This window comes from Aedes aegypti, chromosome 3 (genome assembly GCF_002204515.2).
Source record: "Aedes aegypti strain LVP_AGWG chromosome 3, AaegL5.0 Primary Assembly, whole genome shotgun sequence".
Lineage (NCBI taxonomy): Eukaryota > Metazoa > Arthropoda > Insecta > Diptera > Culicidae > Aedes > Aedes aegypti.
The window spans coordinates 339251122-339274707 of NC_035109.1; the positions used below are offsets into that span (position 1 = coordinate 339251122).

A 23586-nucleotide genomic window follows, 5' to 3' on the forward strand; every position below is an offset into this window, starting at 1 on the left:
TCTGAACCGCCCTAGTGGTTGGTCCCGCACTATCAAAGTTACCCGCATTATCCCCGTTTTACGGTACCTACCGTTTTGTCTCAAATTCCGAACAGACTCATATTCCGAACACTCGCTTTTTATAAGAAGGAAATAGCAGTCATTTGCAATTCAATTTAAACGTCTTTCAATCTATTTTATACCTTGGAGGTAGTGTTGATTCTCTAGTTCGAGATCAGTAGACCTAGCTCAGATAAATTTATTTGCAAAATTATTCCCTTGAATACGATTTATTCATGCTGTTCGGAACTTAAGTCAATGTGTTCGTAATATGAGGCAGAATAAACACCGCGTTCGGCATTTGAATTAAAATGTGGTTTTAAACATTTACGTAAAAACAATACTTAACAGGTTTAAATAAACATTTTTAACGGTACACCCAACAGCTAACAGTTAGATTTAGCGAAGAAGTTACAAAAATATCAGCTAATTTATGCCTTTCAGATGCATTTGAAGTCACTGTTGACCTTAAGTGTTCGGAATATGAATCAAAACGGTACTGAAGTTTTTTTTCCTAAACTTAGGTTTTTGTTTGAGTGTTTAAACGGGGTTTTAATTGATGATTCATCTTAGAAATTTCGACATTGATGCCACTCTTATTTAAATTCACTCTGGTCCTCTCTTTTATTTTTGTCACATTTAATGACAGTTTAAAATCCCACTTATTTTGAGTGAGCAATAGGTATAAAAATATTATCAATGAAATGTACTGTTTTGTAGCACTGATACGTACTGTATTATTGCTTAAGGGAGCAGTGTATGAGATTTCTTACGTGCCATACAATTTATTTTACTTTTCGTACCAAAAAAAAACCATAGGGGAATGGGGGTAAAATCCGAAAATAGTCTTACGTAATAAATAGATAGTCCCTTATATGTTACATAAACTCTGATGGTTACCGAAACGACAATTTTGGATTTAATGTCTGTAGTGGAACTAAAGAAGGCCTCAACATGAACCGTAATGTAGGCAAATATAGTTTGAGGATTTCTCCAAATATCGCCATCAAATTACAAAACTTCATGAGAAAGCTTATGGTTTTAGCAGAAAAACTTGTTGGCAGGGGCACTGTTCAAATGATTAAATGAAAATCGGCGAAAACTGATGAATATAAAATTCCAAAACTTGAAGTTCTTGGCTTTTTTCTAAGGCTTATAGAGTTTTCCAAACAATGTCCAAGTGGAGTATCGGTCCCGATCAAGGGAGTCGATACCGGCTATGGACCCTTTGCGTATTATGGACCCCCTACAGAAAAACATAAAATTAACACTCAAAGCAACCTTATTCCTATGAAAATCCACCGGGGGAACTTCGATCGCATTGTTAGTCAGCAGTTTCAGACAAAATATTTGGTTTGAGTCGCAGTTTTGTAAATAAAACCACACAAGAGGGTCCATAATACGCATTTCCAGGTGGGTCCATAATAGGCTCGTCGGCAGCGAGCCGGATTACATGGGAATCAAATGGAGGGTCAATAATAGGAAACGTCAAATTTGTAAACATCCCTATTATGGAACACAAAACGTATATCCGTCTGCGATATCATTGCGGAAAAGTGTCAAGAGTGAATTTCAGCTACTAACGGGTCCATTACTTAGCACTGAAACCCTACATAATACTTTTTAATTATTAAAGTGGATTTTATCATCTGCAGTGGTTCAGGGATTGAATCCTGAGAAAATTGAGAGAATCTCTCTCACGCATCGCTCTCTGTAATTATCACGATATGCAGCACATAATGAGAGACTGTTGTACATATACTGCTATAACTTTGATCAGATCGGGGGGATAGCATTGCATGATAAAACCCCTCTAAACAAGCACCAAACCTGGGGGACACTATTGCTATCGGAAGTTCGGGGATCGTGCCAGTAAAGTAAAACACTTACCCCCAACGGAAAACAAACGAGAAAAGTGGATTTTATCATCGCCAACGCCATCTCCATAAACAAATGGGTACAAAGTTCGATTCTTTTATTTACAACTAAACTAAAAGAAAAGATAATATGATTTCAACTACTTGAACAGCCACATGTTGATGTACATGTACATCACAATTTTAGGGGTTCCTCTCTAGATTCCGCACCGATCCCTGCTGCACCGCTGGTTCTGACACTTATTCACACCCCTCCGGTTTTCCCTCAGATGCAGGAGTGACTAATGCTGTCGCCGCCGATTCGCTGCTCGCTTCCATCCCGGCGTAATTTTCCGACGTTGCACTTTGATGATATGGAAATTTGCAATTCCGACGAAACCATAGGATGATTATAATTGTCGCAAGCAACAGAACGATCAATGCAGCGAACAGTGCGGACATCCATTTTTTACGATAACGCGATCGCTGAACGGCGTACGAACCTTTCATGTCGTTTGGAGAGTGCGGGTGGAATGCAACGAAGCGTTCGGATTGGTGATTGATTGCATTTTATACAATCGTTCTTGAGAGGGCCGGGCCACTAACTACGAAAGGCATCATACGTTTTATCAATAACAATCCATTATTTTTCGTTTGTTGCATGGAAATTCAAAACGTGTAGGTACATGACAATCGAGAAACCACAAGACAAAAATAACCGTGACCCTATGCGGAACGCAATTAATGAACGATCCTAAAAAGGCGAATCAAATTCTGTGTTTTTCTGATTTGCGCATGTGATTAGTTATACAGCAAGTGGGGCTACAACGTTACACAAGATAAACTGGATGGATGTATTAAAGCAGTATGATGTGGTAGGAGTCTTTATTAACCGAGTGGTCAGAGTCCGCGGCTACAAGCAAAACCGTGATGAAGGTGTCTGGGTTCGATTCCCGATCGGTCCAGGATCTTTACGTAATGGAAATTTGCTTGACTTCCCAGGGCATAGAGTATCATCGTACTTGTCACACGATATTCGAATGCGAAAAATGGCAACTTTGACAAATAAAGTTCTTATTAACTGTGAATTGCTTTAACTGCTGTATAAATTCTCATTGAACACTAAGCTCTGTCCTACGGAGGATGTCATACCAGAAGAAAATAATTCTTGAAACGTAATTATGGATGTGATTTCCAATCAAGCTCGAGAAGAAAAGCATAAGTTCCGGAAAAAAATATTGAAAACTTTCATTACAACCCAATTTTACATACCGTCGTGTGGGGTGAATTTGGGCCACATTGTTTACAGCAAACTAAAACTAGTATCATGCAAACAATGTGGCAAGTTTCAATAATACGTAATAAATAGCCACTGGATGGCCATGGATTAGTATTTTGACACCCATTCTAGTCCTGAGAAGCATCGGAAAGGGCGGTCAAAGTCATCTCCTAGGCCCAATGTCACCCCGCACGGTGGTAAACGAGAATGCTTAAAACAACAAAAACTTCAACTTTGTAGCAGTTGGCTTTGCCAGTTCTTTCGATTTTAATCGTTCTTGGCATTTTAAGCAAAACCATTCGAGAATGACCAAATACCTCCTACAGTCACCCCACAATTATGGATAGCACACAGATATGGATCAAAGTTAGCTTGAACGGAGAATATCTCATCGAATAGAGTTACAATTACGCAGAGCACATTTTATCTACGTGAACCATAAATCTGTACATCACTGCAATCAATCATAACATATTCTAGCATATTTAATTCGTCCGTATGAAACAAAATGTTGTCCGTATTTATAGAATCGTTGATTCATAACTGTGGGGCTTTGAAACCCGTACCACAATTATGAATCAACGATAAGACTATTCCGAAAGAAACGCCGAGACGTATTCTTTCACTAACACCTCATTCCTTCACTTCACAGATAAATTGCTTTTATAGTGTTCTGATCCATAATATGAGTCGATTTGATCCATTATAAGGACCCTCCTGTTCCACTGATCCACATCTGTGGGATGGACGTCGTTTGAAATTTCTATCAAAAACGACGCTTTTTTGTAACTGATTTTTTATGTGTACTCTCAAAAACAACTATATTCGGCATTGCCAGGCGGGTAATTTTGTTTTGTAGAAGGTCACCATGATTTGTAATCATATTTTATTCTAAAAAATTACCCTTAGCTGATGCATAGCTGTGGGGTAACTGTACACTGAAAATTATTTTTTTAACTTTTTAATCTGCATCACTTTTTTGGGGCAGCAATTAGCTCAAATTTGGATCCAAGAAGGTACTAATTAGATTTATCTAAAAATCCAAATATTTAGTGTCTGTAACAGCCTGTTTTATTTTATCCAATACTTTCTGCTGCTCTATATTCCTTTGGAAACTTGATCCCGCTCGAAACAATCTTCGCAATGGTTCCGTCTTTACAGCTAGATTGGAAATGAAGCGGCCAACATACGTTATTAATCCGAGAAAACTTCTAAGCTCTGCTATCGTTTTCGGTTCTCTGAAGTTCTTGACCGCTTCAATTCGGCTCTCGGAGGGACGCACCCTTTTTTCACTCATTATATGTCCAAGAAACTCTATCTCCTGAACGCCGAAGATACAGTACTGCTGATTCAGTATAATTTCGTTCTCGTTCATACGTTTCAACAATGCCTCCTACTCTTATAACATGTTCTTTCTCAGTTGAACCGAAAACAACTGCATCGTCCAGATACACAACAACTCCCTGTTTCCATCGTTTTTTTTTCTTTGAAAAATTTCTGGAGCACAGCTAACTCCAAACATAAAATTTTTGTTTGTCATGGTAATAATTATATGCACAGACAGAAAAATAACATTAAAAATCAATTTTATTCCAATTATCATCCACTAACGGCAACGGATGAGTTTCACGTAGCACAGCTTGGGTTGCTCGCCGCATATCAACACACAATCTCACATCTCCGGAATCCTTCAGGACTGATGATGATGATACCCACGGAGAAAGTCCTTCAGCTTTTTCGGTAATTCCCTGATCTAATAGCATTCGCAGTTTCTTATATATTTTGTCCTCTAACGCATTCAGAACTCTTGATTCGAAGCATGTCAAGTGAATCTACGATCTACTTCTGTGGACCTGTCCTACACTTGTACCTTGTGACTTTCTATTTCCACCCAAACCTTCTGACTAATGATGTTTGCTGTTGCACCAGAATCGATAACCATCGGTATTTCCGCAGTTCCCACTTTAAATAGGAACGTGGTTTTCCCCATGGCATCGAAAACATAGTTGTCAGCCTCTAAATCGTCGTATACTGCTCGAATTCGCGTTAGTAGTACCACAGGTCGTTCTTCATTATTAGCTCTCTCCATACACTGCTTCGCAGAATGACCGGTTCCTCCGCATTTTAGACACGACTTATGCGTTGCAGGACAAACATCTGCTCCTTTCACGTGGCCCCGTTTTCCACAAGAGGAACAGACAGGAACTGAAACACTCCATTGTAACTGTTCCCTTCAAACGGCCCACGATATCCGATTCTCTTGATATTGCCACGCTCTTTGTTCATACTATTCCCTTCCGTAACTTTCGCTGTCACACTGTTGACCTGATCTCGGCTCGGATCACCCGGAATCGTATTTCCAAACTCCTTCAGCTTCCGTGCACTTTCCTCTAAACTCGTATCCAGACCTTCATCTTCGCAAAGGCAAGTCTTTCTTAAGCATTTTCGGCCTAAGCTTCGTGGAAAAACATTTCTCAACAATTCGATCTCAATCATTTTCGCAAGTTTATCATACTCGCATCGCGTCACTTATATATGTGATAAATGTATTAATTATAATTACACGGGAAAACAATCGTCGACAAGTACGCCGACGATACGGCTCGAAATGGGCAACCAGCTTTGCGATAGCCATATCGTAGTATGGTATATCCGGCTAAACGTGTGAAATTTATACAAGTTTCTAGATAAATCTATTATTGGATCACAGCTAATCAATTATCTGCTTTTCTGAAGATAGAAGCCAGCATTGGTGATGTTTCCTGATCATCCGATAGCTTTTAATTTGTTCGTTGCAGTAAGTTCTGCGTAATAAAATCCATTAAAACTATTAAAACTACTGAAATCAATGTTCACTCTTAGAAAATCACTTATTTTTTTTCAAATAATCATGCTAAAACTAGATTTTTGTTTTCGTTTTGTTTCTGATGTTCCCTTTTGACAGTTTCCTTCTCCAATCAGGAATGTTTCGTGCGACGCAGTAACACGGTAACACGTCGAAGCTTTATCTCGAGTTTTAAATTGAAAGTTTTAGATAAATATGCACTTCGAAATGTTTCCCCGTGGTTGCCATGGTAAATTTTCGCTTTCGAATCGACGGTTTTCAGAGTAAAATTTGCAGAATGATGTGTGGTTTTTATTGTAATTTGCACGATTTGAACATTTTATGTTGATACTCACATTTTCTCTTCATCGCCAATCTAATATCTGGATTATTCGGACTGAGTAGTGCTTCGTGAAGCCCAAGCAGGACAGTTCGGTTTTGCGTCGTCCGATAGATTTTGCGCACGGTTTCGCGCGTGTTTTAATCGCCGGAGATTTTTTTCCCTGCTTTGGAGCGTCTTACTGAGTAATGCTTCGTGAAGCCCAAGCAGGACGGTTCGATTTTGCGTCGTCAGATAGGTTTTGCTCACGGTTTCGCGCGTGTTTTCGGCACCGGAGATTTTTTTTTTCTGTTATGGAGCGTCTTGCTGGGTAGGTATTTTGGAAGGCACAAGCAAGACGGTTTGTTTTCGGGACTCCAAAAAGTTTTGCTGTCAGTGTCAGTTTTGTGTTCAGTCGAGGATGGATTACCAACTGGTGAGTTCGTTTCATGCTTGTGATAACACATTTTTTCTTGAAAGCGTAACTTTTAAGTAATATTAAAACAAACTTTGTATGGTTCGTCACTATAAGTGTCGGCATTATGTTTTTTTCTTAAACAATTTCAATATACATATATTTTTCTTTTTTGACATTATTAAAAAATTATCTTTTGAATTGTTCGACATTGTGAATGTTGACGTATTTTTTAAAACTTCTACCATATCAAGACAAAATGCACAGTAATACTCATATGTAATTTTCAAACAAACTATGTATAGCTCGTCACTACAAGTGTCGGCATTATTCCTGTTTCATATAATTTAAAATATATACATGTAATTTTCAGTTCTCGTCATTAATAAAAACATCTTTTGAATTGTTCGACATTATAGATGTTGACGTATTTTTTAAAGCTTCTACCAAAAACTTCTCGAGACAAAAATACAAAACTAGCTTTGAATATAAGTCGTATATTTCCCCCTTGTCCATGAATCGCATCATCAACCAGAGGTGACTCCCAGATCTTTTCCTCCCTCACTAATAAACACCCTTCCCGTGGTGATTGTGGAGATGCAGAGGTATTCTCGGTCTCTAGAAGCAACAATCATTACACCCTAACATTCCTTCCCCATCCCAACTGACTGTAAGGACTTTGCCGGCGTCGTTATTGATCAATAATATTAGATCTGCTAAAATTGCACTTCGAGAATAAGCGGAAACTCCCATCCCTTATTCATTTGGATTGTAGTGCAATTCTTACCAGTTCCGATCAATCACGGAGTAGCAACCATTGACATGTACAGTCAGTCTATGCTATGCTATGCTATGCTATGAAATCATAGACTGGAAATTTTATGTAACTGTATTTAAATGACTCAAATGCAAAAGGGTGTAAGTGACATTTTAATCGGTTTTGAGCTGAGTAAATTCTTCTGTTTCCAAGCGTTCTAACTATATTTTCAGGTAACTTTTCCGCTCAACAGAAGAAATAACATGATTCTTTAACTCTCATATATATAGAATATATACACTGAGAGGCAAAATAAAGTGCCCACCTCACCAGTTTTTGAATTTCTCTCATTGATTTGGTTCACATTAAAGTTAACACACTTAAATCTTTTTTGATATTTTATTTTCGATATTCTTTTAAAGTTGCACTTACGAAATTTTGATAAAAAAAGAATTTTACTCAAAGAAAAAGAAAATCAATTTGTATTGAAAAAAAAGTAGTGACAAAATAAAGTGCCAACTTCCTTCTTGGCCCCAGAAAAGATGATTTAAGAAAAATAAAAAGCAATTTAAAAAAAAAAAGACAATACACACCGTCTTCAGTTCAAGGCTGCACAGACTGAACGATCACAAACATTAGGCAACGGACAACACGAAACACCCAGTAGCCCAATGATGAATTTTTCGTTTTGACGAAAAGTTTCCACCGACTGGAGCGGGAATCGAACCCACACTTCATGGCACAATACGCCTACATGACTGACGCCGCTAACCGCACGGCCACGAAGCCTATAATTTAATAGTTAATGTGTCCTCCTTTGGCCTTAAGGACTTGATGGAGGCGTTTCGGCATGCTTTTCACCAGGTTTTGTAGGTGTTGTGGTTTTAGTTCTTCCCAGGCGCGCTCCAAGGCTTCAGAATAAATATTTTTGTGGGTAACACCAGTTTTGTCAACCCTGGCATCGAGAATCGCCCACAAATTCTCGATGGGGTTGAGGTCTGGGCTTTGTGGAGGCCATTCCAGCGGTTTAATCCGACAAGATCGGAAGAAAGACTTGGTCTTCTTGGCAGTATGCTTCGGGTCGTTGTTCTAGAGAAATATGAATTTTTCTTCAAGGCTCGTCTGGATCAGCAAAATCTCTAGATTTTCCCGCAAGATGTTGATGTAGGAATCTGCCGTCATTATTCCGTCGATTTTCACGAGGCTTCCTACTCCACTCCATGAAAAACACCCCCAGACCATCACATTCCATCAGTTACTCGTATCCACTATTAAAAGGTACACGGTACTCCATCTACTTTTAAGTTTCTCTATTTGAGATTCTGCTCAGAGGATTCGAACATTCATTAAAGAGTTGCAGGAATAATATTTGGGTGAAATGCTAGAGAAATTCCTGAAAAATTGGATTTTTCCGAAGAAACCCTTAAGGAATTTTGGATTTCTTTCTCAAAGGAATCTACATAAACAGGCAAAGAAATTCTTGTAGGGTTTATGGAAAAACCCACCAGCTATTTTTTTTTTTCAAAAACTCTGAAATAAACCACTGAGGATTTCATCAGGAGAAATTAAGATCTCCAAACTGGAGAATTCAGTTGAAGGATGAGTGAAAAAATATCTGGTGGGAATTCTAGGATAGGTTTGGGAAAGAAAATCAAGGTAATACTTGAGGAAATTACTGAAGGTAATAGCTTTGGAGTTCTCAAGGAATCCTGGAGCAAATTCTGAAGAAACTCTTCTAAACATCCTTTGAAAAATCTTTGAATACATTTCTGGTAGAATTGGTAGATAAATCTGTAGGAGACTCTGAAAAAAACTAAATAAAATCACTATGATAATTCCTGAAGCTATTCCTAGGAGAGTCTGAGACGAAATTCTTGAAGTGCCTGTTGGACTTGTTATAGTCTTTGAGGGTTTCTTTGCAGCCTGTGCAATTTTGCATCTGGATTTAATGCAAGCAGTATTAGGAAAAAAAGAGACTTTAGGGATCTTTTTTTAATAGAGGTTAAAGAGACCTCCCATTAAAAATAGAAACTTTTTAGAGACTTGCATTGAAAAGGGACAGTCTCTTAAAAGAAACCTACTATCAGCCTTAGATCATTTATTGTATCAACTTGTATTATAATTCATATTAAAATATTTGAATAACTTATATATATATATATATATATATATATATATATATATATATATATATATATATATATATATATATATATATATATATATATATATCTTCTAAGTTAGACAAAAGTAGACCAAACTGCTTGGCTTTACAACCAGCCAGGTTTTTCTAATTTCCTAAGAAAAAAACAGATTTTTTGTAGTTTTTTTTTACACTGGAGTTACCCTAAAGCGGTTAATAGCAAAAATTGCAGAAAAAAAACTGAAGATTCTTAAAAAAAAGTTTCATCGCACAGAAACTTCATCAAATAATTCACTGAAATGTCTTCAACAATTCCTCAACAAACATTCAGAAAAGCGTCATAATCCGCTCTAAATATTTTTATGATCGAAGCTACAAATAGCAGTGGAAGTTTGATCAATTCATTTTTCAGGAACTAACTGTGGGAGTTCTATAGGAATTGCTTGAAAATTGTCAAGAAATGCAGCAATAGTTTGAACGATTACATCAAGTCAAGAGTGATCGCACTTTCAGAATTCGCAAACACCATCACACTCGTGTTGTGTATAACATGATGGGACTGGTTTAAGATTAATCCATTACTTCATCCAAAAATTCTTCTAGAACATTCTGATAATTCACTATGGAAGTTTCAGGAATTAAATAATTACTTATAGAAACGTTCATGGCAATTTATCCCAGCACATTACCCGGGTTAGCTGTAGATATTTTGAAAAAAAAAAAAACAAATGAAAAATAAAATAAACAAAAATGGCAAAGAGGATTGTTCAATTTGTTTTTCTAACGGTTTAAGTAGCTTCTTGTAACAATTGTTACAACGAATTTCCCAGGATTTTCACTATAGATATTCTCAATCGTTATTCACACAAGCTTGTCTGTATATTTAACAGATGATAAATAGTTCAATTTATTTTACAAGCATTCTGCTGATCTAGGGAAAGTGTACCAGTTATGGCCATAGTGGTTCCCTATTTGGCCATATGTGAAATTTTGATAACTTTCACATTTTAAATCTTTTTGAATGTTCTAACATCAAGATATATCTTAAATCTAACTACTACAACACACAAAAAAATTCAAAATTTGAAGATTTTTAAGTAATTACGTATGGCGAAATAGGGAACCATTATGTCCATAACTGGTGCACCTACCCTAGTCTTTTTTTTTTTGCTAAATTGTGTGTGGACAATCTTTTGACTGTCCTACCCAGGTGTTTTTGTGCGTAGTACATGTCCTACCTGTTCTATCCACTTTCCACGCCACTGAAAGTTTCTGTGGTCTAACTTACCTTGAAATATTTCTATACCCAGGGAAAGTGATCTAGCAAAAAACACTAGGGTCAATACTTTTCCGACATGTTTCAAACAATTTCGTAGTGAGCAGCACTAAAACATTCGAACAAATTATTTTTATCAAAAAGATCAAAGTCAAAATACGTAGTTGTTCAAGAGGAAGAGATTATTTTTTAAAAGGAGAGTAAGAGTTCTTGTGGAGAATAATGTTATTATTCTGTAGGAGTTTCAAAAGAAATCCATGGAGAAACTCTTATATAAGTCTTTGTAGGAATGTTGGTAATGTGAAAGATTAGATTTTTGTTGTAGCTGTTGGAACGCTAGAAATAATGCCATAAATAATTTCTCTGAAAAATACTAAAAAGCTTTTCTCAAAGACATATTTTGAGATGTAAAATTTCGATTACATTCTTGTTTGTCATTTAGCGAAATTCCTCAGGAAAGAGATCAGTGGAAGAATCCTGAATGGAAAGTTAATGGTAGAGTCAGCGGAAAGTTATCAGCATTAATGTCTAAAGAAATATCTTTTTGATATCTCAAGATAAAAATTTGATAAAATATGAAAGAATTTTTTTGAAAAAAATATAAAATTGATTCCATAAAATACATGGACAGAATTCTTAAAAAAATCATTAGAGAAATTCCGAGTTTAATTCCTGAAGGAACTCAGAACTTATCCTGAGAAAATCTCTACAAGAATTCTTTGCTAGAGAAAGAAAGATGCCGGGAGTTTTTACTGAAACAAATACTAGTGGAATCGATCTTAGCGAATACTTCAAGAAAATGAATGAAATTCTCATATTCCGTTTCAGTGAATGGCAACTCTGAAATTTACAGTCAATAGGAACTCTACTAATCTAAATTTTCTAACTTTTTCAATCAGGAATTTTCCAAGGCGTAGAATAATCAACAAATTTGAACTCCACTGTGCAATCAGCAGGAGCGAATATGTCCTTCATAGTTTAACGTTTCGTTGTTGTTGTTGTTTGTGAGGGACTTTAACCCGAAGGTCATTCGTCCCTATTTTAACGTTTCGTACAGAAAATGGTGCAGAGATTGTGTAGGTAAATTCGCGAATGAAATTTTAAAGTCGCTTGACCTTCCCTGATGGAAATCCTGGCTACGCCCATGACTGTATGCTCGAGCTCAACGACAAATCCTGAAGGTATACAGGACCTTCTGTATATTTACAAATATAAAACTTCACTCATCAGGATGGTGATCAGTTTAGTATTGTGCACCCTTAGTTTACTTCGCATTCGTTTCGCTCTATTGATAATATTTTGCCGACCTTTGCTTTTTGTCATTAGTTACTTATCACCGTATGAGATCATCTCTCGTGAATCATGATGTCCACAAACATGCTCAGTGTATTCTAGCGCGTGAAGGAATCAGCATGGAGTCAGGCATGAAGTACGACGTGGAAAACGCAACAACTTTAGCGGAATGGAAGAAACCACTGCTGGTGACGTTCGTATTTCTAACGGTTATTATAACTGGATTTGTCTCGTACACCTACATATACTTCGAAGAAATCCATCAGCGAATGAATACCAATGCTTCACTGGCCAAGGAAGCGATCATCATTCCTTCTGGAGCGGAAATCGTTGAGAAGCCACGTGAAAGTCGTGAAGCCAACCCGTGCGAAGATGACTCCTACCGGAGCTGGGAAACGTACGACCTCAACGAAACCAGATTGATCTACCGCTTAGATCCGGATGAAAACTTTTTCTACTTCAACCGACCACAGGGCCCCGAATTCGTCGTGAACAACTATGTGTGTGACGAGCTGAAACCTTTTGGTACGCAGTTGTTCCTTCGGATGTTCGAAGAGATGCAGTCGACGTTTGGGTTCGATCATGCCAGAGGTTTACTAACTCGGGCAAACCAAAGTGAGAACCCATGGACTTGGACCGAACTCGACTCACGGCGATATTTTGTGAATTTTAGAAACTCAGTTCTGTCGTATGTGATGAGTGCTCCAACCGGTAATGATCCGCACCCCTTTGACTCTTCTGAAGGGGAATGGTCCAACGCTAGATCTTTCCAGTTTGAATGCCCCGGCATCAAGATTGCTGACGATTTGGGTTGGATTGAAATGGGGTGGATAGCAAATGGCCACGCCAAGTATCCCGATAGAGATGCAGAGAATTTGTTGGAGTTCAGTGCAGTTTTCAAATCCATTAACGCGTGGCGAATGCTAGCGGATGACTGTATTGCAAACTATTTGCAGTCTAGCAAGAATTTGAAGATTATGTCGTATTGTGACTGCCCAACGGAACAGATAAACTGCACGAAGAACACATGCACCAAGATTTGGCAGTGGCCTTTAGAAAGATTGGTTAGCTTCAAAATATGGTACACGAATGGTCAGTGGAATTTAGCGTATCGATACGGCAAGTCGGAAGGAAGTGACGAAATTGAGTCAAACTAACTGTAATTCATATTTATTGAAAGTAAAAACTAAATTGTGAAAACTTCTACTATCGATCATCTGTCGATTCTTCCGATCTTTCATTTGAATTCTTCTCCTCACTAGATTTATATTCTGCTGCTCCTTCAAGCTCCCAATGATTATCTTCAAAGCGGAACTTAAACTCCAACAGATTACCAGTGGACCAGGTCCAAAGCTCTTCGACTCTCTTCACTGTTGTCGCCTCGTACGAATTCTCCTTTTTCATCAATCCGATGTCAACCTTCTTCCCCGGCTTATCCTCTTGACCCAAAAGCAGCAGTTCCTGCAATGCCATCGCCATCATCGTATTGATTTCGGAATCTCTGGCCAGCTCCACCAAATTATCCACATTCTCACCGAACTTAATCAGGAACCCATCGGTGTCCAGCTTCATTTCCACAACGGCCGATTCCGATTCAACAAATGGACTGAACAGGGCTCCAATCAGATTATCTACACTCTCTGCGTAGAACTGTTCCGTAACGCCAGGATTTTCGGTACTCTGAACAACTGTATTTGTGAGATCTTCGGTAGTAACAGTTACTCCAGATATAGTTTGGCATGGCAATTCCTTAGAACGTAAGACTCCACCTTGTTGATAGACCACCCATCCTGCCACGATCACTAACAGCAATACTCCGTAGAGCACTTTCTTCGAAACGGACTTCGGGCCCATACTTTGCTTCAGGACACCGCCTTCCAAGTCGTACTGCACCTTCATTGTTACTATCCGATCAATACTGAAGATCCACCAGATGACCCGTCCGGCATATATAATCGTTCAATGGCCTTACATCGATCGAAGCGTAGATCGATGGCATTCGAGCGATCATCGCCCGCACCTTCGACGGGATCATGTTTTGTCGGAGATTAATCTGGAAAACTAAACAAATCGAACGGAGATTCATTGCCAAACGGCGCAGTGGAGTCCTCATCCGACCGACATCAAGCGATAAGAAATAGGAAAAACGTGTGATCACTTTCAGCCGCATTCTTATCGATCACCTTCCTGCGTTGGCTTTCCTTTACATACATTGAATATCAGTAAAGTTAGAGCTTTATGAAAGTAATTTAAAATATGTTAGTGATTATTCAACCTATTGAAACTTGATTAAATTAAAATTTGTAATAACAGAGAATAATGACAAACATATGCTCCTGAAATAACATGATAATATAAAATTTAGTTAATTTTATAACTCTAAGTAAGCGATATCCGCGTAATTTGGCCTTCGCCGCGAAGTTCGAAAAATCCCGCGAAATGTCGCGAAACTTGTTAAATTTAGAGAATTTAGGATGTTTGCTTATTAAAATAGGTCACCCGCGAAATTTCAAAAATATTGCCGCGAATTTCCATTGTCCATAGAATTTCATATGTAAAAAATCTAATGAAACTTCATATTCGGTGCAATAGACAGAAAAACTTATGTTTTGATATAAAACAAGCAATTTAAAGTCGCGACAAGTCACTTTTTAATCACTTGCAATTAGTCAAAAATTAAATTAAGATCATAACATTTTGTTACCGCTTGGCTGGTTTTCGAAACCCAAGTGATTTTTCTTTTATTCATCTCAAATAAAAATATTATATAAATATATATATACATATATAACTCAAGTTGATTGAAATGCACAGATATTATTCAATTTAATTATAAAATTGTTAAAAATAATCTAAAAGAAATATATTCAAAATAAATGTAACACAATATGATATATTTTTGTTTCAATATTTTCTGTGGATAACGGTGTTAAACAAAATCACATCATAATAAGGTATGCTAAAATAATATAATAATAAAAATATAATAATATTCTGGTAGAATTTTATTATATTTTTGTTCTGTACTTCTAGTCGAGATATAGCATTTCTTCAATTCTTTAAAATTTTTGTCAAGAAATCACAGCAGAGATTCTGAAAATTTCTTATAACCCAATCCAGATTTTGCTCTAAGGATTCTTAAAGAATACCTATAGCAAACGTTCTAGAAATATTTCAAAGTTGAACCAAGAATCTCTCTAATGAGACCTTCAATCATTTTTTCATAAACGATACGCCAAGGAATCCCTTCAGGAACTTTCCAAACTTTTCCTATACTGACAACTCTAGGGAATCTCATACGATGTTTTTGTTATTCAATTTCACCCTTTCAGATTTCTTTTAGGATTGCGCACACTTACCTTAGTAGTTTGCAATAATTCCCCAGATTATTGACAATCCTTTTGGATTCGTCCTTATTTTTTTTCCGGGCGATTCTTCTTGGATTTCTTCTGGACTTACTCCATGCTTTAGTGGAAGGAGTAGTCCAATTGATATATGCAATAATTTCTCCAGATTCTTTACAGTGATTCCATTAGATTTTTTTCTCCAGAATGACTCTTATTCTTACAGGAATCCATTTAAGAGCATTACTAGGAGTTAGAGCTACGACAAAGTAAGAAGAAAAATATATTTTTCCTTTTCTTACTTGATACTTGATGGGCTACAATCCGCTAAGTTGAATCTACGCCGAATGGATAATTCTTCTCCACTGGGCTCGGTCCTGAGCCAATCGCTTCCAGTCGCCCTGAACGTAAAGTGCCCTTAAGTCCTCTTCAACTGCAAAAAGCCAACGTGTGCGTGGCCTACCACGAAGCCGACGGCCTCGTCCGGGTTCTCTACTGAATATTATTTTTGCTTGTCGTTCTTCCGGCATTCGTACCACGTGACCAACCCAACGCAGCCTGCCGTGTTTTATGAGCTTGATAATATCCACTTCTTTATATGCTTGGTACAACTCATGATTCATGCGACGCCGCCAGATGCCATTTTCTTGTTTACCGCCGACCTCTTTTAACGTCCAGGATTCATGGCCGTATAGAGTAACCGGAAGGATAAGAGTCTTATATAGCGCGAATTTTGTTTTCATATGCAGGCTACGGGACTTAAGCTGGTAACGGGGCCCGTAAAAAGACCTATTCGCAGCTGCAAGACGCCTTTTCACCTCGCGGGTAACATCATTATCGCACGTTACTACCAAGATACACAAATTCTTCCACTACTTCAAATTTTTCACCACCTAGCACAACTTCATTACCAACGTCACGATTGGAACCACGCTGTCTACCAGTGATCATGTACTTAGTTTTGCTGGTGTTGACGGTAAGTTCAATCCTCGCTGTCTCCCTTTGAAAAGGCACGAATGCCTCTTCTACGGCTCGACGATCAATTCCGATTATATCGATATCGTCCGCAAAACCCAGGAGCATATGCGACCGGGTGACGATGGTACCGCTTATTTGCACGCCCGCTCTCCTTATAGCTCCTTCGAGAGCAATCTTGAACAAAAGGTTCGAAAGCGCATCTCCTTGCTTCAATCCATCTAAGGTTACGAAGGAGGTTGAAGTCTCATCCGCAACCCGCACACTTGATTTCGATCCATCCAACGTTGCACGAATCAGTCTAATCAGTTTCGCCGGAAAACCGTGTTCTACCATTATCTCATTTCTCTTTACTGAATCGTACGCCGCTTTGAAATCAATGAACAGATGATGAGTCTGCAAGTTGTATTCCCGGAACATATCAAGGATTTGTCGCAAGGTAAACATTTGATCCGTCGTTGATCGGCCCTCACGAAAACCAGCTTGGTATTCGCCGACGAAGGACTCCTCCAGCGGTCTCAATCTGTTGAACAGAACACGCGCCATTATTTTGTACGCCGAATTGAGAAGCGTTATTCCTCGGTAATTGGCGCACTCCAATCTGTGGCCCTTCTTATACAGAGGGCAGATGAGGCCCTCCAGCCAGCAGGCAATTCTTCTTCCTCCCATATCCTTAACAGAGTACGGTGCAGTATTTCGTACAGCTGCTCACTACCGTGCTTGAAAAGTTCGGCCGGGAGCTCGTCTTTTCCAGCAGCCTTACAGTTCTTCAACTCCTTAATCGCTCTTCTAACCTCATCTAGCGTCGGGGGCTCCACAGCTTGTCCATCGTTGCTGATGATTAATCTGTTTTCAGACGCGCTCGTGTTCTCTCCATTCAACAATTGCTCGAAGTGTTCTTTCCACCTGGCAGCCACCAAGATTTTGTCTGTCAGCAAGTTACCTTCGCGGTCATTGCACATGACGGGAGACGGCGCAGTTTTTCTCCGTACGCCATTGACAGTTTCGTAAAATCTCCGCATATCGTTTTGTTCGATGCTGTTTTGCGCCTCAGTAATGATGTCTTCTTCATACTGCCTGTTCTTTCTGCGGTGAATTCGTTTCTCGGCTGCTCTAGCTTCCTTGTACCGCTCTCTATTCTGCCGGGTACCAGACACTAACATCCGACTTCTGGCAACATTCTTCTCATCCGTCACATTCTGGCACTCCTCATCAAACCAACCGTTTCTGGGTCGTCTCTGAGCAGTACCTATCACCTCTCGCGCTGCTGTGCTCATCGCACCGTGGATAGACTCCCACAGATTGTTGAGGTTTTCGCCTACGTTGTATCCCCTTATCCGCTCATCAAGCTTCCGGCGGTACTCGTCTGCTACACCTTCTGTTGATAAGCGCTGGATATTGAAACGCAACGGTCGCTGTGTTCTTGTGTTCGCCACGGTAGACAACCGTGCACGAATTTTACTAACAACGAGATAGTGATCAGAGTCGATGTTTGGGCCTCTAAATGTCCTCACATCGATGACATCCGAGAAATGCCGACCGTCCACCAAAACGTGGTCTATTTGGTTGCAGAGCTCGCCATTTGGGTGCATCCAGGTGTGCTTTCGGATGTCTTTGCGTGCGAAGTAGGTGCTGCTGATGGCCATCCCTCTAGCTGCAGCAAAAGTTATTAGCCTTAGGCCGTTGTCATTGGTGGCGGAGTGAAGGCTCTCCGTACCAATTGTAGGGCGGAAAAAATCCTCTCTTCCGACCTGAGCGTTGGCATCCCCGATAACAACTTTTACGTCATGTTTTGGGCACTCTCCGTAGGTCTTGTCGAGACAATCATAAAACGCATCCTTCGTGTCGTCGAGTTTATCGTTTGTCGGCGCATAGATGTTGATCAGACTGTAGTTGAAGAATTTGCCCCGTATCCTCAATACACAGATTCGTTCATTAATCGGTTTCCACCGCATAACACGCTTCATCTGCTTCCCGATCACTATGAATCCGACGCCATGTTCTGCCTTATCGCTATGGTAGATGTTGTATTTGAAAGCTGTGTTGGTGACGGGATCCACCGCCCTTAATTCACGTTCTCCAGTTCTGGGCCATCTTACTTCCTGAATAGCAGCCACGCTCACTCCAACCTTCAGCAATTCACGAGCCAAAAGGCTCACTCGTCCGGGTTCATTTAACGCCCTGACATTCCAGGTACCGAGTTTCCAATCATAGTCCTTGTTTCGTTGCCAGGTCGGTTGCCGAAAATATCGTGTGTTACTTCACCTTTCTCCATTTTTCATGGTAGGTAAGAAATTCGATATGCTACCTTACCAGGGTCGCGATACCTACATCACTATGGTGGGGCTGCCACCTTAGGTGTAGCTGACGAAATACAGCATTTCATACTCAGCCGCTGGATGCCAGAACAGAAGCTGTTTGAGCCGCACCTCCTTGGTGGACAGACGCTCGAGACGCACCTCCTCACTCTAGCTGGTGTCAGAAGGACAACAGTGCCCAGGCTGCACTACCAACTAAGTACGCAACCCTTAGCTGGCGGTCTTTGTCATCATTTGACCCGTGGAAGCGTGAGGTACGGACTTGTGAGGACCAGAGCTATGTTGGACGCTCCTTCCTAGTTGTCGGCTCACCATTTCACAGCCCTTTTTTTCCTTTTCAGCAAGTATTATTTCAAGGTTCCTTCAAAAACATATCTGATCAACAATTCCTTTCATTATACTTCTATAAGTATAGCTGGGGATACCTCATAAAACAAAATCAACTATTACTTCAAGCATTTCATCTTGATTGCCTTGTAGAATTGCATAAAAACACAATAATGATATTTCCAGTGAATTAGATTTTCAGGAATTTGTCAAGCGAATTCACCAAAACAATTTCTGTGAGTAGTTCCAAGATTTTTTTTTACGACCGAGTAATTACACTGCGGAACACGTTTTTGTCTCAAGCACCAAAATACCACTATTTACTCAATTAGGAGTTGCTGAATCCATTGCCGATTTCAAAAATATCATAGCACGTCTAGTTTTTGAGATATTGACTGTTGAAAACCCTAAATTTGACGATTTCAGCCAACTTGCATACAAGTTTTTCAACTTGTATGGTAATTTATTTGCTTGATTTATCACAAAATTCAAACTTCATGTGTTAAACAAAACGTTTCAACAAAGTTCATAATTCTTCCACTGGTAAAATGTTATTTTTTGGTGGTTCTGAAAAGTATTGTCTTATGCCATATAAGAGAAACGAAGAATTTTATATGGAGACTGCAAGCATGTTGAAAAAATCGATTTAAACTGAATTTAGTGGCAAAATTTACAATCAAATTATATCTAAATTGAAAGTTCAAGTAATACTTTGCATGATTGGTGGATTAAATCACAAAAAAGTTGGATAAATTATACTTTAAATTTCATGTAAACATTAATAAAACCTGTGTTTTATACAACTTTGGCGACCTGTAGCTAAAAATTGTGACGTGCTGGAACATTTCTGAGAACGGCATCAAATTCCGCGTCCCAAAATCTACTAGAGACACATAATTTGATCCTTGAGACACGCAAAAATGTCATTTTTGTTACGCTGTGTTACTAGTAAACTTCTATAAATATTTCAAGGTAGGCATTCTTCTTCAACTTTTACTTCACAAATTTTCCAAATAATTTCATTAGAGATCCTTTAAAAAGCCATTTGAAAACTTCTGAAGAAGTAGGTTCATATTTTTCCATGGATTGTCGCTCCAGAAAATCCTATCAACGACGAAAATCCTGAACGCACATGATGATTCAAAACTGGTAGTTATAAGGTACCGCGGGGCAAGTGGAACGAAAAAAACGATAGTTCAAACAAATTGTTCAATAAAATTTTCAAATGTCAATATTTTTCAAACCCAACAACACAATCACGTTTTGGCAACATATTTGCTGGTGTGTGCATGAAACTAATCGAATAATTTCGAAATTGTGAAAACCTTGGAAGAAAGTTTTAGAATGAGCCATTGGACGCAGTTACCTCGCTAAGCGGGGCAAGTGGGACACATCCAGTTTCATGCGTCAATCCACATCAGTAAGTCAACCATTACAATAATAGGATTGATAAGTCATAGATTTTTAATTTTAAGTACATATTTGATGTACATAAGGGATCAACCATAAAATACGTTACGTTTTTAGGAAGAAACCCTTTATTTAATAGTATGTCACCTCACATTTAATATTAACTGAAAATTCCTCAATAAAAGCGTAAGGAGAAATTAAACATGTTCAAAGTATATCATTTATAAGCTGTTAATTAAAATGTAGCACATAAACAATCAATAGTTGACGAAATTATAAATATGTTTTGTTATTATTTATATGGATGGCAGAAAACCACCTTATGGAGTGGAATTGTTTTCCATCTCTACTTAATTTGGTAGAAATAACAAATAAAGTTCAAAGAGTTTGTATCTTTGACAGATATGCGTATTTCGACCTCAACTGTAAGGCCGTCTTCGGTGTCGTGTACTAGACTCGACTTCGAGTCCAGTTAACAGCTCGAAGATTTATTATCAAATTGGATTTGATAATGCTACACTGCACACCCACCCACACAGCTACAGTCGACTCTCCACATCTTGATGTTCTACATCTCGATATCTCCCCCTAAGTCCCTTCAGTCTGCATACATTTTCACTCTCCATATCTCGATATCCTCCTTATCTCGATATCTCCATATCTCGATGTGTTACTGTTGATTGTTTGCTCTCAATTTTCTCTCCGTATGTCGATATGACCAATATCAAAGGTTACTAGACCAAAGTCTTGGGATTCAAAACAAATTAGGAGCGCAAAATGACGTCTGTTTGTGTGTTACTTTCTTGGCAACGGAGTGTTTTTCAATCTAGTATTCATCAAAAATGTGTTCTTTGTCTCTATCTCTCCCTATCGCGATGGTCCCTTCGATATCGAGATGTGGAGACGCGACTGTATATATATGTATTTAGGGCAATATACAGGTTATAATATGAATAACTAAAGCTATCACTACACCCAACCCTATATCCAAACTACTAGAGAACTTCAGCAGACCTTAAGACCAGAGAGGTGCGCCAGGTTACGCAAGCCAAGAAGAGAGGTCCATGACGCATCCAACCTCACAAGGCAAGCTGTTGCTTGGCCAAGCTTTCCAAGGCTGCCAGGACAAAGGCAGCGCACGTTGGCTGCCAGGACAAAGACCTTGAATAGCTTTGCCCAACCTATCAGTAACATAAAGTCACAGACAAACAGACGTAACACTTAGAACAAATCTCGATCAAAATCATAGTCACGAGGACATATGCGCCCAATGCTAAAATTATTGTATTTGGCCGACGGGCCAACAGATGGCGGTAGTGTGCAAACGTCAAACGCGAACAAAAACGATGCGAGCGCTGCGCGTGGCGGATTGGCCACCTACCATATTTTTGAATCGACCGTTAAAAAGGTGGTCGATGGACAATGATGAGAGTGTGACGTCTGTTTGTCTGTGATAAAGTGTTACATATTGAAGAATTTTGAATTTGATACGTGCTCAGAAGTGTTCGAAGAGTTTAACTGCAAATCTTGGTGAATGCAGCGGAAGTTCTAAGACATCCAAGAACTTCCGGAAAAATAATTCATAAGATCTACAATATCTTCCAAAGTAATAACTGATTGTTTAATAAGCGTACACGCCCAATCGATTCATGTTGTTATGAATGCAACGGGCACTCTTTTCTTCATTTCATACCTATGTCGAAACTATCAATATATCGCTAGTTACGCTTGTATATAGTGAAGCCTTTATTCGTCGGAATTCTCGTAAGACCAAGAACACCCTACATATCATTACAAAACCGCGTTTACAATGATGAAGTGCTAAGAGACTTTGTAAGATGAAAAGCCATCAATATACAATTGCCTACGCTCCTAGACTCTATGGTCATCCTTTGATTTATGGGAGTATGAGGAGCATCCGTACATATCTTTATAGTATTTCATTTACTTTGTATGAATAGAAAAGGGATATTGCATTAAACTAAAGCTAGGTTACGTGCAGTTGTTATCCGACGTTATCGATGATCCGAGGTAGACAAATTCGTACACCACTTCGAACTCATCCCCGTCGATCATCATGCGTCTGCCAATGCGAGCTCTATCGCGCTCGGTTCCTCCAGCCAGCAGATATTTCGTCTTCGACATATTTACCATCAATCCAACCCGATCTGCTTCACGCTGTTCAGAAACCACCTGGAACGTTCTTCCGACAATGTCCACGTCGTCAGCAAAGCCGATGAACTGGCTGGATTTATTAAAGATCGTGCCTCGCATGTTGAAGCCCGCCCGTTTCATAACACTTTCTAGCGCAATATTGAACAGGAGGCAGGAAAGATCATCGCCTTGTCGAAGACCTTCGCATGTTTCAAACGGGTCCGATAATGCTCCCGATATCTTCACACAGCACTGTACACTATCCATCGTTGCCCTGATCAGTCTTGTCAGTTTCCCGGAAAAACCATTCTCGTCCATAATCTTCCATAGCTCTTCGCGGTCGATGGTATCATAGGCCGCTTCAAAATCGATGAATAGGTGGTGCGTAGGGACTTGATATTCGCGACACTTTTGGAGGATCTGCCGCAACATAAAGATTTGGTCTGTCGTCGATCGCCCGTCCACAAAACGTTCGTCCGTCAAGATACCTCCATTCATATCCCGTCACATTTCGGCTCGCGGCACAAAGCCTGTGCGGGATGCATTTAGTTTCTTGTAGAACTTACGCGTTTCTTGAGAACGATACAGCTGTGTAGCATCCACCCTAGCTACACCACTGGCTGTCTGGAACAGCAGTGTGGAGATCGAATAATAAATATCAGTTTATCTACTGACTGCACACCCGAACAGACGCGCGTTTGACTACGTTTCCAATACCGTATCACAGTCTCGGTCATTAGTGATTAATTAACAGTCTAGAACCCAATCTCCCACGGTATATTACAGTGGCGACGAGGTGGAGATTTGTTTTCGCGTCCCGGGAAGTGCAAATCAGTGAAAGTTTTCCGGTTTCCCAG

The 23586-nt window shown here is 39.2% G+C and overlaps 2 protein-coding genes across 2 annotated transcripts; one reads left to right on the forward strand and one right to left on the reverse strand.

Moving 5' to 3' along the window:
* The first annotated feature begins 12275 nt into the window (after positions 1-12275).
* LOC5576905 lies at positions 12276-13407 on the forward strand. Its single transcript, XM_001662957.2, has one exon. The coding sequence runs from the start codon at positions 12321-12323 to the stop codon at positions 13356-13358; it is 1038 nt and encodes a 345-aa protein (XP_001663007.2). The 5' UTR covers positions 12276-12320; the 3' UTR covers positions 13359-13407.
* On the reverse strand, positions 12524-14126 carry LOC5576907. The gene has a single exon (XM_001662956.2). It carries the CDS (start codon positions 14098-14100, stop codon positions 13408-13410), a length of 693 nt encoding a protein of 230 aa, XP_001663006.2. The 5' UTR covers positions 14101-14126; the 3' UTR covers positions 12524-13407.
* Between the last annotated feature and the right edge of the window lie 9460 nt (positions 14127-23586).